This window comes from Thermobia domestica, chromosome 2 (genome assembly GCF_964235325.1).
Source record: "Thermobia domestica chromosome 2, izTheDome1.hap1.1, whole genome shotgun sequence".
Lineage (NCBI taxonomy): Eukaryota > Metazoa > Arthropoda > Insecta > Zygentoma > Lepismatidae > Thermobia > Thermobia domestica.
The window spans coordinates 108,138,033-108,155,525 of record NC_137455.1 but is presented as its reverse complement, the minus strand read 5'-3'; the positions used below and the strand labels follow the sequence as shown (position 1 = coordinate 108,155,525).

General features: G+C 32.4%; 1 protein-coding gene across 11 annotated transcripts in view; it reads right to left on the bottom strand.

Annotated features, from left to right (window-relative positions):
* Nucleotides 1-2,742: 2,742 nt before the first annotated feature.
* Nucleotides 2,743-17,493, bottom strand: part of by (focal adhesion protein tensin) — a 947,366-nt gene continuing 932,615 nt past the window's right edge. For all 11 annotated transcript variants that reach the window (XM_081744677.1, XM_081744683.1, XM_081744695.1 and 8 more), the window contains 5 exons: nt 14,109-14,327; nt 12,694-12,843; nt 8,631-8,811; nt 7,586-7,684; nt 2,743-6,026 (listed from right to left, as the gene is read on the bottom strand). In XM_081744677.1, the coding sequence (XP_081600803.1) occupies nt 5,867-6,026; nt 7,586-7,684; nt 8,631-8,811; nt 12,694-12,843; nt 14,109-14,327 (809 nt within the window). In that variant the 3' untranslated portion in view covers nt 2,743-5,866. The remainder of the gene's footprint in view (nt 6,027-7,585; nt 7,685-8,630; nt 8,812-12,693; nt 12,844-14,108; nt 14,328-17,493) is intronic.

The window sequence follows — 17,493 nt, the reverse complement described above, 5'->3', positions numbered from 1 at the left end:
ATTTTCAATAGGTGTACAGGGTATTCCCTACAGGATGTAATTCTCAGATATGCTCTCAATAGAATTTTCAGATATACCCTGATTTCAAGGAGGGTCCAAAGTAGACAGAAGGTAAGCCTTGACAACAATGGACATCCAATGCTTCGGAGGGAAGTCGGAAATGTTAGGAACCGGCAGCTCCATGTTCTTTTGTGTTCGGAATAACGTGTGATGACATGTATTTCGTCATGGTATATTTCACGTTTTCTTCACTTATAAGCGTGAAAGAAAACATTGCAGCATGCCTTTTCTCGAGTACGAGAGACCGTGCTGCTGACGATCCTTAACACTTCCGACATTGCGCCAAACTATTCCGTATTCACTACTCTTAAGGTTTATTGTTTGCCTATTTTGGACCAATCATAAAGTCAGAGCATATCTCAAAATTCGGTTCACGGCATGTCTGAGAATTTCACCCTGCAGGGAATACTCTGTACACTCACTGAATATTAATGAAATATGCATTTTTGGATTGCGTATGCGTGACATCCTTTACGCTGATAAGGACCACCATCCACAGTCTCTCGAATTCGAAATAAGACCTCTTGAAATTTGGCTTTTTCGTGATTTTGGATAGCCCTAGCTCTGAAACTATGCACTTTTCGCCATAAGTCCACATGAACTTCTTCCCTTATTTTGATGTAAGGAATCATCTCTTATAGTTTGTCGGTGTAGTTCATTAACACCCTGTATACTAACTTACTTTAAGTAACAAATAAAAACTTGTGACTCTTATTGAAACGTTTGGGTTGTGAGCGAAGCGAGCAAGAAAATTTTTACCAAATCCATTTCTTTGCAAACCGACAACAATATTGATTTAATAGGGCGCCAATATCTTTTCGGGCCAACACATCGTTACTCACTTCCAACACTTTTTTCCTTTCTTCTTGCTTGTTCGGCGACCTCTTGCTATCAGCGCCCTGGGCAACCGCCTCGCTCGCCTCCCCCCCCCCCCCTTCCTCCTAGCTACGGCTCTACATCGCAGTATCCGATAGCATCATAAACATGAAACTGAAACATTTCGGATTTTTTTTTCTTCTTAACCGGATTAGTATGCCAGAAATGACCTACAATTATTATTATAAGTTAATTCGAAGTTATTTGAAGTAATGAGTGAATTAACAAATATTGTAGTTTATTATTATTATTTTAATGACTGATTACAGTCAGATGAAAAAAACAAATTGCAGCAATGACCCAAAAAGCTACCAACTGAATTTTGCTTTGGTGCTTCCATATTACAATATGCTACAATACAATTATAAAGTTAGTATATGTTATCTAATAATCATTGGTGATTAACTTTTGTCCAAGATGACTTAACTTTCTTACTAATACACATTTGTATGTAGGTTTTGCAGAGAAATGGTGTTAGAAATATTGGTTACTTCATCGTTATTGATTTGCTAATATTGGTTACTTTGAACTTTAGCTCATAATTATTTAGAAAAAAGTTAAGACGCAAGATTACAATCACATCATCCGGATAAATCTGGCTACCAAGTGATAATATTAAAGAGCATATGTTGATGATACTGTATTACGCTTTGAATATTTTTTAAAAAAATATTATTTGAATTAAAATTAAGCTTTCTCAAAATTTGTTTGAAAATATTGTATTTCAATATTTAAGACTAGGTTGATTTGTATGCTACTAAGCAAAAGGACTTCATATTCGAAATGTTTCATATGTTCTCTTGGTTTACTTGGGACAATGAGTACTTTCTTAACTGTATCAATGAATTGAGCTCTGTCAGAACTAGAACACTGTAAAAATGTAAGATAATCAGAAAATTTGCATGACAATCAGAATTGAAACATCAGTATACTAAAATCTGACAATCAAATTCATAGCTCCACCCACGACAGACACAGAGAGATTCTGCCTTGTTCCTGTATCCTCGTTATTTGGAAGTCGAATCACTTGGCATTATGTTTCCTAAAACTTTTTTCAAAAGTTGGGATTTTCGAAAGCGGAAGAACTTCAATAAGTGTATGAACTGTTGCAATATGCTTCTGTATTCTACGCAACCCCCACCAGAATTTTCGAATACAATTCTGAAAATCAAAATGAAATAATAATGTGTCAATAAGGCTCAGTAGAATACACTCAAATATGCTATTATAATATCTGGAACTAATAAACTTACCTCGTTTCTCTGTCACAAATGAAGAAAGCTTCTCATCATTAATAGGTTTTAAAAATTTCCTAAGAAATATAATAGAGCAAGAGAAGATCAGGAAGATATTGTATAATTTACCAACGCCATAATATTCAGGTTTGAACGAGATTATGCAAAAGATTTTCCAACCAGAACCACAGTTTCACAAATTACCTATACGATTAAGGATGTTGGAAAATATTGCAGTGAATAACTGGTTAAAAAAAAAAAAAAAAAAAAAAAAATTACAGTTCTAGTGCTGTTTAGTCTATTGAAGTTTTTAATAAGTCTCGTTCTTCCGGAACAGTTTTCCCATACTCTGTTTCTAAGCTTTGACGTATGTTTTATCTGTAAAAGTCTCATATATCCAGGACATTTCTCGTGGTTCATTATGATATGAAAATATCAAGCACGAATTATTCACTATATGACGGAAAATTTTATACGGCACATACTCTTCATATAAATAATCTATGATAGAACGTAAACTAAAATTACCATTGCATTAAAGTACATTCAATAGGAAAATAAAACTGATAACTTTAATTGTAACAGTTTTATTACTATACATCAGGAACAGATAAAATGACAGAGGTAATCTGGTATTGTACATGAACAGAATTACCAAGAACTATACAGCAAAATTATTACATATGGTTAAACCATTGAAATATTTTTGACAAATTAAAACTTTAGTTAGAAACAATTACAGAAACGAGTGAGACACTAGAAAGATTATATTCTGAAAATGTATAAAAGCTGTCATATATAGCTTTCTTTTTTCAGATAAAAGAAGCTGTCTTCTAACATCAGAGGTATGTCACTTAGAAATGCACGAAGCAAATCATTACTTAATGTATTATTTATCTAATGATGTCCTATAAGAAAAATAAATCTTGTAAATAAACAACTCATTTTCACAAGTCAGGTGAATCTTTCACTCCACTATTCATAATTAATATAGATTTACACATAAAGTACTTAATTCCATTAAATGTAATTTTATACACGTTCCTCAGAACAAATTCACTTTATGAGATAAATAACATATCGAACTGAAATGTTTTTGCCAAACAAGTATTCAGAGTTACATATACAGTATTTGGAAATGGTGTTTTTGGAAAATATATTAATAGAAAGAAAGTATGGATACCTATTTCATTCTATTTCGTGCAATATTGGAAGAAGTTTACGGTACGTATTACTTTACATCAATTCTTAACATGCTTAGAAGCTGTTACATATGCACTTTAAATTAGTGTCAAATATTTTATCGTAGTTTTATAGTGTGTTTGATTCAAAAATCACCAATATGTCCCAAAAATAAAAATATGATAAATAAGGATTCAGATGTGGTTAGATTTATTCTATGTGGATTATTCGTATAACAAAGCTCCGTACTCTTTCATTTAACAAGTAGATTTGTTAAAAAAGTTAACTTTAGTTAGAATGTGATGTACGAGAACTTAATATAAATTACTTATAAATATAGCCGCTGGAAGAGTTTAAACGTTAAAATCCTAATTAATTAATTTAACCAGAATTCATTTCAATATATATATATCATAGCATAACATAAATAATTGTATTGAACAGTGGCATTTGTTCTGCAAATGCAATGCAGATATTTGTTATTTCTATGTTATATTACGTATATGAATTATATATTTCTATGTTTTATCTACTAACTCTGAATGCAGTCATGCTTCGATAAGCTAGTTGGTTCACCCATATATATACCGTATATATTTTGTAAGTAAAGACGTTTCTTTAAAAAATTACCAGTCTTATTTTGAGCTAATATACCTAATATATTTGACTTTTTATTAAAGAAAATATTTCTGAATAGTACGCATGTATATAAATAAACTTCAACATCTTTTCAATCATATAAGTGTGCATAAAATAACATATAAAGGAATCAAGTACTAAGAGGTCTTTAAGTTTATATTTGAGTTTGCATATGTATATATATCGAATTCTAAAACAAATAACTACAAATACAGTCAACTATTTGGGACTAGTGATGTTTTTTTTCGTACGAAAGAAGCATAATAGCAGAACAATGAATAATTCAGTACTTTTTATTTAAAAAATATGGTAATATGTATACATATATTAAATAATGGTAATTTCACATACATTTTTAATGTGGTTCACCAAAAGGAAAAGTTAGGCTAACTTGTATTGCATACATACATGCCTAACGTCGTGTGATCATAATGATGATGATTTTCCGGTATGACTCAATTACCATAATTGTATTTTTAGAGGTGATTAATGAATGTAATAAAGATATATGATTTATGTTTAAATGTTCTTTAGGTAATAGTTTTTTTTTTTTTTATCTTCTTATTTCTTTAACATTTGCACCTTATGAAAATAAGTAATATGATACTTGTGTTACCAGTAAGACATGTGATCGCATTTGGGACCATACCAGTAACGTCAGAAGGAGCTCTCTTGTTATGACAGGCTGCGTGAAAGATTATCTAAAAATGAGTAAACTATGTAGTAGTCTTATAGCTAGCAAACTAGCAAACATATACTCGTACAGGTTTATTTCGACCCGTTCATACGTAGCACCATTTTAACCTCCTCGTCTGTCCCATTGCACATGTGGGTTAAAGGGGATTAAACAACTTTTCTAATGCCCTGGAACGTAGTGTGTATGTGTGTGAGGTATTTTACACTAAATATTAAAGTTTCTAAATACTCTTTATGTTCACAATTACACAATGTTCTACAGAATTTCTTTACTTATAGAAGATTTGTTTATACAACAAATTCAGCATAAAGTAGTATGTAGCTAGTTATCATTGATTAATTACGAATTCCCTAAATTACAGGACTTCTTTCGAAAATTGTAACAAAATAAACCAAAGACCTCTCTTAACTAATCTTTCTCTTCAACTTGGACACAGAAATTCATCACCTAACTCGACATAAATCGTTTCATTTTTCTACATATGTACACAGTACAGAATGTACAAAGCGCGAAAACAATATTTCTTTGACAGAACATTGAACTCACAAAGAAGTTCATGTTAATATTATATATAGACTTTTATTTATTTATTTATTTATATATAAAATACTTATATGAACATGTGGCACATGAGTAGTAAACGTAACATTTGTTGATAAAATTTGTGCATTTACAATCACAAAAAAGCTGTACATTATTAAGCCTAACACAATTGGCTTCTAGTGTTACTTTTGTTTTTACTTTATTTTACACAGAATGCAACAAGATGCAGAGGTATTCAAATTTTAACGATATATTTTTTGTTTATTATTTTACAAGCTAGTAGAATTTAGTGGGCTAATAAGATCAAAAAAACAACGCTGGTTATCACGTCTTATCTGATCTAATTACTTTTGAAGTTAGTTATCTTTAAATTTATTCTCTGTATTCAGAGGTATATACAATACAACAAAGACAGAGCTTTTCTTTTCTTTTTCCTAGATAATAAGCTCGTAGAATATTTGTCACGTATAGCTTATGAAGTTTCACATTCATAAGCGTTTTAGAGATATGAATTCAACACCATTACAACCAAGGTGTTCTTCAAGACACTTATGGCAGACTTCTTTTTAATTTTATTTTCTAGTAGTAGCACTCAGGTACTTCTTTCTCCTTTTTTCCTTTCAACGAAATCACGTCACACTATGTTAGCTTTATTACTAATTCCAGACATCATTACTTTGCTAACGAAGTTGACGATGGCTGACGCAGGCTGCTCCGGTTCTAATTCCGCAAATATGTGGCACTGATTATCCGTTTTACTAGCTGGTTTTCTAGCTACAAATCCGAAACACCGGCTGCAAAAGAAACATACAAATATATTTCTTTTATAAAGTATATAAGTAAATATGTAAAAATAATAAAAATTAGTTGTATTCTGCGATGCGAATTATAATTTTATTACGATATATAGACTACCAGTGAACTAGTCTTTACTTAAAAATAAATAAGAACTAAGGACTCCTCTTAATAACATAATATTGAAAATTTACAATGCTGTTTTATTATATCATTAAACAATATTAAATCTGTAAATCACTTTATTCATATAAATCAAACATTTGAGTAGGATTTCTAAAGTATCTCCCAAATTTATTAATGCAAATGTTAGGTTACATTAATACATTTACATATCAATTTCTTCCAACTATTAAAACTATCATAATGAATATAAATTCTGTTTTTAAGAAGTTGTTGTGTTGAAGTCTATATGAGACGGGAACCTATAGCTTAATGTAAAATCCAAACCACATGATCTCATCTGAAATCGAACCCATGATCTCCTACTGTGAAGACGGTATCGGTAACTACTTAACCGTGAGGAAAACCTTTATTTAATAAAATAATAGCTTGATATTTGATTCGAGTTTAACGGCCCTTGACAGTATTAATACAAGAATGTGGATGTACAATTGAACATGGAACCTGAACTACATGGTCCATTGAGAACAAAATCCAGAAAATTGATACCAAAATTGTGTGGTAAGTACTTGATTATCAGAAAACTTAAATTTAATTCAACCGATTGTATATGACCCATGATCTTCTCAACTCATAATACTAACTCGATGTTAGCTCATTATTATGAACATAAGACAAAACTATATACGCAAGTTTTAAAGAGATTTGCAAAGTTATACTAAGATAAAAATTGAAAGAAATTAATAATAAAAACAGTTAAGCTAACAGTATGAAAATTTTCTACATTGGATCTACATACCACATACAAACAAGAAAATTCCATACAACATTGATTGTTTGTAAGTAGATGAACTGTAACAAATTTACAAAGAAGTTTACATTGTCCTGGAAGCCAAGGATTGTCCCGAGTTGGAGAAGTGAAAGAATACCACATTCGGTTTTATCAACATCTAAACATCTAGAGTTTCGAGACTGTTCCTTCTATATGTAGATCTCAAAATATAGCATAAAATGAAAAGCGAACTTCCCGCCAGGTTTCTTTACAATGCAGTTACTTCTAGTCAGTGGAATACTCGACAGTAAGTCAGAAACAGACTAAATTTGTCATCAATTAGAGAAATTATCGACACGATAAACATCAGAGACTTGCATTCTACACTTAATATTGAAACAATATTGACATACCTTCAAAAAATAGAAGTTATCAAATGTATTTATGTTCATTGCAGTGTCGATAATTTTTTCTACCTGGTAAGTTTGATCCAGTTTTGTGGAAGAAACAACGCCAATCCATATTTTAAATCTGTTCGTATCGAAATTAAATCTGCATATAACATTTTGGATAAACGGATCATGAAGTCGCATTAGTATATTTGCTTGTTCTAAGCTTTTTTTTTATTTTTTAAAGAGAGTATAGAGATATTTGATCACTTACTTAGAGCTAATTGGCATTCCGTCTTCATTCCTCTGACTCCAACGATGATCATCTGGATCTAATCCACAATATGAGATAGAATTCGCTGGGTAGTGCCGCCTAGTAAGAAAAATATTAGAATATAGCACAATGTGAAAAAAAAAATAAACTTCGACTTATCAGGAAAAAGTACACATTTAACATTGTTACTAAGTATAAGATATAGAGTATATGTATATGTATGTCGGTTAAGATAAACTGCCAAAGAAAAGCACTAAATAAAACATAAAGGAATCAAGTTACATATAGGAACTGATAACATTTTAGTTGCGACTTCTAATCTTCAAGGTTTGAAGGAAATATGAAAAAGACATGTAAAAGAAGATAAGGATTAAACTTAATACTATTCTTATCTACCTGCCAATCACACAAGAAGCTGAATACATTCTTCGCAAACGTAAAATGAAAATAGCTCAAAAGCTGTCCGACACCATGTATAAACCAAAATACTGTTTCCTGTTTATACATGACATTAACAAATTTACCGGACAGATGTAGGAGTATGGCTAGCGTTCATCACGTTTTTAGTAGAAAAGTTCCAGGTTTGAATCTCATGACCAGCCATTATGAAAAGATCTGTCTAAGGGAACTTTCCTCAGTACAAACAAAAGAATATTGAAATGGTACCTTTAAATGCTGACCTTATCCGATCCGTTTCAAAATTTCTTTCCATGTTTCTGCTAATTATTTCCAGCGTAAAATGGCTTCACAAGAGCGTAGTTATCAAATGTTAGACTAAATAAAAATTTCCATCTTCCTTAAGTTATATTGTCTTATAAGAAACTTGTGTAAGAAGGATTTTCTGTATAACTTTTCTGTATGACTGTACAGAAAATACTTTCGAACAAAGGGAAAGCTATATTAATTCCATACATAATCTGAACATAAAATTATTAAACTAATACTGCCTACTTATTATTTAGTCAAACTGTTTTGTAAAAAATCCTTAAATAATTCAGTTACCTTTAATTATTTATAACATACAGAAATTCAGTAGAATCTATACCTGAAAAACAATTTTCTTTCATTGTCAGTAAGAGTAATGCCCTGTCCTGATACTTTAAAATGGACGACAGTAGCCTGTGGTAAAGGTTGCGTCATAAACAACTGAGTCACTGTCTTCCTGATAGCTTGCGATCCTGTTAGTGACTCCGTATCCATTGTAAACAAATAGAGAACATTACAGGCTGAAAATAATAATAATACATAAATAAAGCAAACAGAAGTTAATACATAACTACATAACTATATACTACATACTAGTATATACATAACTAATGATAAAATTTGCCTTAATATAAAACTTCTCTACTGTTTATTTTATAAGTTTTAGTATATTTACAAATAAAGCATAAATATTTATGCTATGTATATTTACAACGGAAAAGTTTCTAGAAGGATGTTTTTCTAATCAGATATAAATTATTATATGCGAAAATGCAAATAGAAGACATTTTTACGATAACTGAGATATAGATGCAATTTTATTGTTCTGTTTTGCTCTTCCCGACATGACATTTTTCCAGATTCTAATTGGCGCTATGTTGGTAGCAGTTTAGTTTATTCAACTTTATTTTATAATTTATATGTTATAATCCAAACTTATCTCTTTCAACCAACTTTTCTTGTCTTTTAACCTCGAAAATGGTAGTCAAATTTAACTTCTAAAATTATTGGGTAGAGTTTCCCCTATTCAATGGAATTATAAGTATTACATTTTATCTCCAACGTACTTATATATAATGCATAAGATGACAACAGCAGTTTTACTAGTTCCATGGGAGGGTAAACGTTCAATTTTGTTTTCTCGACTGGGGCTCCATGTTGAAAAGCAGTTTTAATCATTTAATAAAGTTATTTTAACAAAATCTTCATGGAAGTGAAGTTCAATGTAAGCAATAACTTAAAATATGGAAATCTTTGTGTTAAATACTCTTAAGTACTATATAACTTTTTGAATTTAGAAGTGACATGATGAATTTTATAATCGACTGGTTGAAAAATTTGGCAAGAAGGGAAGCAGAATAGACTTAAAATTTAAGTGGCATAGTGTATATTATAATCAGGTGGTTGAAGAAATTGACAAGAAAGGAAGGAGAACAGACTTAAAATTTAAGTGACATCGTGAATTTTATAATCAGATGGTTGAAGAGTTTGAAAAGAAAGGAAGGAGGCATGGAAAGTAACATGGCACTTGGGGCTGTATCAATGCTGTCATTAAGAGTTTTAAGATTCATAAAGTTTGAACTTGCTTTTTAATTCACATTGTGTATAAACCCAAGGGCGTGATAGTGGAACAGTTGGTCATAGTGGTCATTAGAGTTATCAAGTGGCACAATCTACATGAATTATATTCTGTGAAGTGATAGTTTGATAGTAGATAAACTTCATAGTGGTCATACAGTAATCAAGTGTTGAAATCTACATGAATTACATTCTGTGAATTGATAGTTTGATGATGGATAAACTTCATAGTGGTCATAGGGAAATCAAGTGGTAAAATCTACATGAATTATATTCTGTGGAGTGGTAGTTTGATGGTGGACAAACCTCATAGTGCTCAAAGGGTTATCAAATGGTAAAATCTCATGAATTATATTCTGTGAAGTGATGGTTTGATAGTGGATAAATTTCATAGTGGTCATAGAATTATCAAACAGTAAAACCTTCATGAATTATATTCTATACAGTGTAGGGTTGCCAGATTTTTCAGAGAAAAAAAGGAAGACTTTTGCAATATTTAGGGAAAAAAGAAGATATATATATATATATATATATATATATATATATATATACAATGGCGGATCCAGGATATGACCAAAGGAGGGGCTAAACCATATTTGGCAGCTTTATCCAGTGTATACCTGAGCGCCTGATATATATATATGGTTGCACAATAGTAACGTAGAATAATTTTAATTAAAATAAGTATATTACAGTTCCCGGTGGCAACTTATGTGATTCGGATCTCACGTTAAGCTGTAGGTCAGGTCTTAGTCTCATATAGTTTTTGCGCTAAAACGGAATCTTAATCTTAATCTTTGTTATCTTTTAGTTGAATTTTAATGAAGACCCACATGTCACATTACGTCCGAAAAGACCATTGCAGAACATATCGAAATACATACTCACTTACAGTTCTACTTCTGTTATTTCACAGTAACTTCTATTCCTGACACCAGTATATCACGATTGATAGAGACGGCTTTTACAGACGAAATCAAAAATGCTAAAACCAAATTATACTTAAGCTTGGGATGACGATTAGATAGGATATTGAAGAAAGAAAAAAAAAAAAAAAACAACCTGTTGCATTTTCTCTCTGAATACGAAGCTATAGATTGTTGGATTGTTAGTAAGAGTGTGCGAAAAAACAATTCCTCTAATTTAAAAAAATCACTAACGAAACATTTTAAAAGTATCCAGGATTATCACTTATGTCATTTATTTTTTAAAAAAGCGAAAAAAATTATTTTATGGGGAAAGTAGAAACGTACAACGTAAAACGTATTAGAAAAGTGTAAAACTTACGGGAAAAAATGTAAGATCTGGCAACCCTAGTGTACTGATAGTTTGATAGTGGATAAACTACAAGTTGGGTTTCGACTATTCAGCTATTTTAATATTTTCACAACATATTGGCCAACATATCATAATTTACGTTTACTTAATGAAGAACTCATAAATATGTGAATCTAGTGGCGTATTTGGAGCGGCCGAAGATGAAAGCAACACAGGCTTTCAAAAATATTTACGCTGGAATAAATACATTGGTACTGCAAGGATAGTCACATCATTTAGGTATTTTGCTTAGAGAAATAGTGCAGGTTTCGCACTGAAATTGATATTGATTTCCCTGAATTTCCATAATTAAGAAAGAAATTTTCCCTCACCCCACGACACCGTGAACACTATTATTTATGGTTGAGTTTAGAACAAAAATATATTTTTTTTCTTAATCGGCTTCTACAATTTTCACAGCCACCCAACGCTTTCCTTTTTATTTTGAAAATACAGTATAAGCTTACTTTTCTACTGTAAACATTTATTATGAGTCAAACTTCCTGCGTTTTGAAATAAATTTTAAAAAGAATACAACCAAACAATAATTATGCACTAACGTGACATCTTGATATTCTGAACACACTCAAACATACACAAGTAAATATATCATAATTTTGCCTATCTGACTATCTAAAATTTCGATTTCGTTTGTTCTTCTTTCAAACCTAGAAATTTTAACAACTTTTAGTGCTCCTCGACCTTCTTTACTTCTAAAGATAATTATCTTCACACACATTCCACATCTTTTTGAATCTGCATTGATTCTTTAAGGTGATTTTCATTGTGTTCTATGAGCAGCTGTAATGCTTGTTAACATTGCTTGAGAAATAAGAATTATTTTAATACTTTCGTAAAATCAAATTCCCTTTTCCCCTGACTCTTCTGTGAAATATAGCACTTTCCCCGACTCTCAGGATATTTTAAAGCATTTCTCTGACTACCCATTTTAATTTCCCTGATATCCTATGATCTTCCCTGACTTTCAAGGTCAGTGTGAACCCTGTAGCGAAGAATTAAGAATTAATGAAGAAATAATTAGCGAAGAGAGCAGTAGTGAAGAATTAATATAAGAAAATACTACATATAAACTTTTTTTTTTTTTAAATTTAAGTAGACTATATATTTCGTTAGTCGTAACTGTTTATGGTTTTACACAATATCAAGAAAAAACTTAATTACTAAGTTTGCTAATACATATACCTATGACGTTATCGAGATATTACAGTTAGTGTGTTCTTCACTTCACTTTCACCTATCCATTTAAAAGTATACCTTTAACCTAGGTAAATAGCTATATATCTCTTAATACCACGCACCTACAGCTTATTTTCTCTAAAAGAAACTACTGTAATATTATCAAAACTTCTTTATGCTTCACATCACAAGCATATTGTATTTGCATAATTTTATGCAACTTATGTTCAAATTATTTTCTCTCACGTTTGTAAGCGAAGTTGACTTTTATAATTTTATTATTTTCTTTTAATATCTCTTATTATGCTTACCTGCTCCTTGTTGTAAAAGCATTTGTGCTGTACTCAAAGTGCCACTACTGTCTACTACATCCCGAATTGGCTCACCCTCTGGCAAAAGCAGCCGACAAGGCAATGCCATTGGTGTCAGTGAATGCTGGTACACCAGGGCGGAAAGTGAACCTGAAAAATTATAAGCAACATGAGAAGAAGAAATGATTTTAAATCAAAGGCAGAAAATAGTCAAGAAACTGTTGTTATTTCTTCATATTAGAATGCGAGCACCTTCACTTTGTTTTTATACAACACTAAATTCACTAGAGTATAAAAAGCCTTCAAGGTAGCAATACCATCTGGATTGGATCTTGTGATGGATAATTTTTCTTAAAAATGGTTGCGCCTCTACGTTTTATTGGACTTCCTAGTTTTACGAGCTTATACTAGTTCACACTATCTCACATAAAATAGAGCTACTCTTTGCGTAACATTGAATTTGCACCTATATAAGAAGTGATGTAGTATAAAATCGGTTACGTCATATATCATATACAATATGTAATTCAACCGCAAGAGGTGTTCAAGAACGTAGACACAGAATTGCTGCCACGCAAAAGAGGAGTTTGGTACAGTCCGTATGATTCAAATGGTTTCAGACCGATTTCAAGAATGACAAGATGTATGGCTGTTCAGGAACCGACAAGCTAGGTCGGAGACAAGTTAAATTCGTGATCCAGCTGCAATTTTTTACTTTTTATATAGCAGAAATAAATGTACATTCATATAGTTCATCATTTTACCTAAAAATTGAAACAAAAGATCATCCAATGAATCCCTAAATTTTACACAAACATCGAAACAGATATTACAAAATTAAGGCCAAAAGAAAACACCTGAGTTCTCTTTCAAACTGTCATTTTCTTTCTTTCTTTCTTTCTTCCCACTGAATTGAGTTTTCCATGGTTTCAAAGATTAATTTTCCGGATTATATGCAATTGGAAGACATCTAAAATAAAGAATATATTTCTATTCTATTATCTTCTTGAAGTTCGAAAATGATGCCAACCTTGTGTAGGAAAGCAGGAAACAATTCATAGTATTACGTACTTTTTTTTTAAAAAAAATTCCAAATAACCTTCAATTTATCTCACTCCATCATTTATTATTAACTTACTTTCATTTTTACAAATATTCAAATTTAAAATCTACTACTATCCACCTGGTCGTTAGAAAGATTTAAAAGTCTATTATTTTTAAGTTTTTAAACAAAAATGACAACAAAAAATATTCAAATAGCATCATAAAAAAATTGCAGTTAGCGAAAAGAACATGTAATATTTTTCACCACTGGAATGTCGATAAACATATCAACATGCTAAAACATTAACATACATTTACTTAACCTTACAAATTAAAAATTTAGAAAAAAAAAATAATAAAAGGTCACTTACTAAACACTGGTTCGTTGCTGCAGCCTTTTAGTTTAACACCTTTTGATGTTGGTTCAATGAGGAAGTGGCGTACAAGTTCACTTGATGGATCTCCGCTCTTACTCTGGACATTTGGCGGAGGTGTCGCTACTTTCAGAGCCAAACCAAAAGCACCGGGAAATGAATTAGAATCTCTCACCACAAACGTACCAGGAGGTTTGTCCTTCAACATACTAATTGCTGAAATTAAAAATAAAAATCAAAATAAATAAATAAATAATAAATAAGAATGGTCACATTCTCTTTAGTTTATTAATTAAACAGAAATATTCTTAATTGATAAAAAGCACATATTACCTAAAATATATGTACTTATCAGCCATTTTTTACATTCTTTGATATTTTTACATCTAAAGCACAATTACAGAAGTCTTCCTATTTATTACTCGAGTTCTAACAAGCTTTTATTGTTTGATTCGTCCTGTATTCTGTCGTAAAATAAAGATTAAAATAACTAAATAAACTTACAGGGTGGCCACAAAGTAACGTTACTCCTTGATAAATGCTAATATAAGTTTTTCCGTTACTCCTTAATAAATCCTAATGTAAAGTAATAAATGAGAATATCGCACGGAAGTCTTTCCTGAGTGTTGGATTGGTCGTGGTAGTCCGGATCTGCCAGCACCACTTGGCTGTCCACCACGAAGCCCAGACCTCACCACCTGTGATAATGCGCTATGGGGGTTCATAAAGGGCATCGTTGCACAAAACCGTTACGATACTACTGCCGAACTGATAGAAGCTGTGAAACGAGCTTTCATTCAAGTTACACTTGCAATACTCCACAAAATGTCGCACTGAAACTGGCGGTCGTATTGTTCTTTGTCATGAGAAGACGGTCGACAGACTAATCCTTTGGACATTTAATGTTTCCTATCTCAATAAAACTTCTCGAAAGCATTGTTGTTCATGTCTTTCAGTTCTTTCCGTGTAGTTATTTACGTATGTTTTGTGGTTTATGTTACTTATTTTGAGGGATAACGGGACTTTGTGACCACCCTATAGAAAACTGGATTTATTAATTACACATGGAAATCTAATATTCTTTACTAAGAATTAGAGAAATATTACATTAAGTCACGATTATTAACTTAAGCAAGACTCAATATCTTTCATTGCTCTGAATTCATAAAAAACAATCAATTATGTTATTATAAACTGTCTTCCAGGTAAAATATTTGTATTTCCCACAATCCGAACGATAGTTAAACAACTGAAATTACGCTAACATTGATAATATATGAGTCTAGATTCCTCAATACTTTTACTTAAAATTATTCTCTCCAGTAATTATCATTAACAGTCCTTAAAATAACAATAATAAAATAATATGAAATACTCAAAGAATCTAATTTCAACTCTAACCCAGAGATGTAGAGGGAGGATAAGAGTGGGCTAATAGCCTTGCCTTGCCTTGCCTTTTTTTTTTTTTTTTTTTAAATAGTGAATTAGGCATTGCCTCACTTGGTTTTCGACAATTCAGTGATCTTTTACTTTTCTGTGACTGATCACTGATCAATCGGGTTATGAGTTTCGCCCTCTAAACTGTAGATTTAATTTTCAATGCATTACCAAAGGAAACAAAACTTAAATCTACTGCACTCCCCGCTGATAAATTATGATATTCTCTCTGCAGTTTATGCATACGAAAGAATTCCCAATGTGTTCTTACATGTAACAACGTAATGGAGATGCTGTTTGTTTCGCGTTTCATACCCAGTTCTTGTTGGTTACAATTTGATTAATTTGAAAGTGGCAGAAAAGCAACTGTATATAAGTACTACGTGTTTATAAAATCAATTAAAATACATAATTACTGAAATAAAAAAAATAAAAAAGTCTTCTTGTTATTACATATACTTTCTACCTTACGAATTTTACATTCGTCAGTTGCGTGGATTTGTTGATATACAGGGTGTAACTTAATTAATGTAACAAACGTCGGGAGACACCGTTTCCGAAACCGAAAATTCCTGACACCGAGAAAGCAAGAAAGATTTCATGAACGTATAGCATATTGAACATATTCGCAGAGTTAGTGAGGGCCGAAAGCGTGGGAGCAGTAAGTTCGAAGCGGTAGATATCAACGTGCAGAGAGACACAAACGTACATTCGTCGGGCACATCACAAGTCCGCCATGGACAGCAATGCATGCATGACAAAGCAGATCATTGATACCGGATCACTGCCAAACCCGTTCAAAGATACATGGGTCATGGCAAACAGGTGCACAAGCGTTATTGATACGCTGTTTCAAGTTGTTGACATCGTTGACAGAAGTAACATACACTACACTCTTAAAGTGACCCATACACATAAAAATCCAATGAATTCAGGTCCGAAGACCGCGCAGGCCAATGCACTGGACCGCCACGTCCGATCCAATGTCTGGGAAAGCTGTAGTTCAACCACGGTTGGACATGCACAATGAATTACGTGGGAGTCCCATCATGCACGTACCACATGTTCCGGCGAATTGCAGGGGGAACATTTTCCAGTAATTCGGGCAGTGTATTCTGCAGGAAGATCAAATACTTATTCATTCAGTCTTTAGGACATCACGTATGGACCAACAAGTTGATCATGGATAATATCACACCATACATGGAGTTCAAATTGGTGTTGATGATGAGTGATAAAAGTACAATGGGGATGTACATCTGCCCACATGTGTGTGTTATGCATGTTGACGATACCATCCCTTCTAAACGTAGCCTCGTCAGTGAACAGTACTGATGCTTGAAACAGCATAATGGTAGTGATCACTTGAATGAACTACTGGCAGACTGCTTCACCTGGTTGAAAATTCGCTTCTGTTAGTATTGTATCCTTTGCAGGTGGTATGGGTACAAAACATTTTCATGTAACGCACTACTAAATTTCCCTCAGCTCATTGTCCACAGCTTCTAACACAAGTTCGTCCATAACAGCTGTTCGTACACGATGGGCTTGACCAGCATCCACAGATACAGGTAGTACGGTCCCTATGTTTCACACACGTGCCGACAAATTGTTGTAAACATCCTGTATGATGGTTGGAGTCTGTTAGGGAAACACTCCTGATTAAGTAACGCTACTTCACGCCATTGCCATCAGCACGATCGTACATGAATAGTAATGTCGGCCTGTTCAAGGTTTGAATAACGCACCATGTTTTAATTGAACACAGCCACATGTCCTATTCAACACTCGCAACACAACGAGCGCACTCTTGTACTGTAACGTCTTGAACACAAGCGCCATCTGTGTGTGAACCGAGCAACTACGTATTGAATACCAGCGCCATCTCTAGACTTTCATAAACCACCACCTCTAACCTTATTGGTTTTCGATATCTACCGCTTCA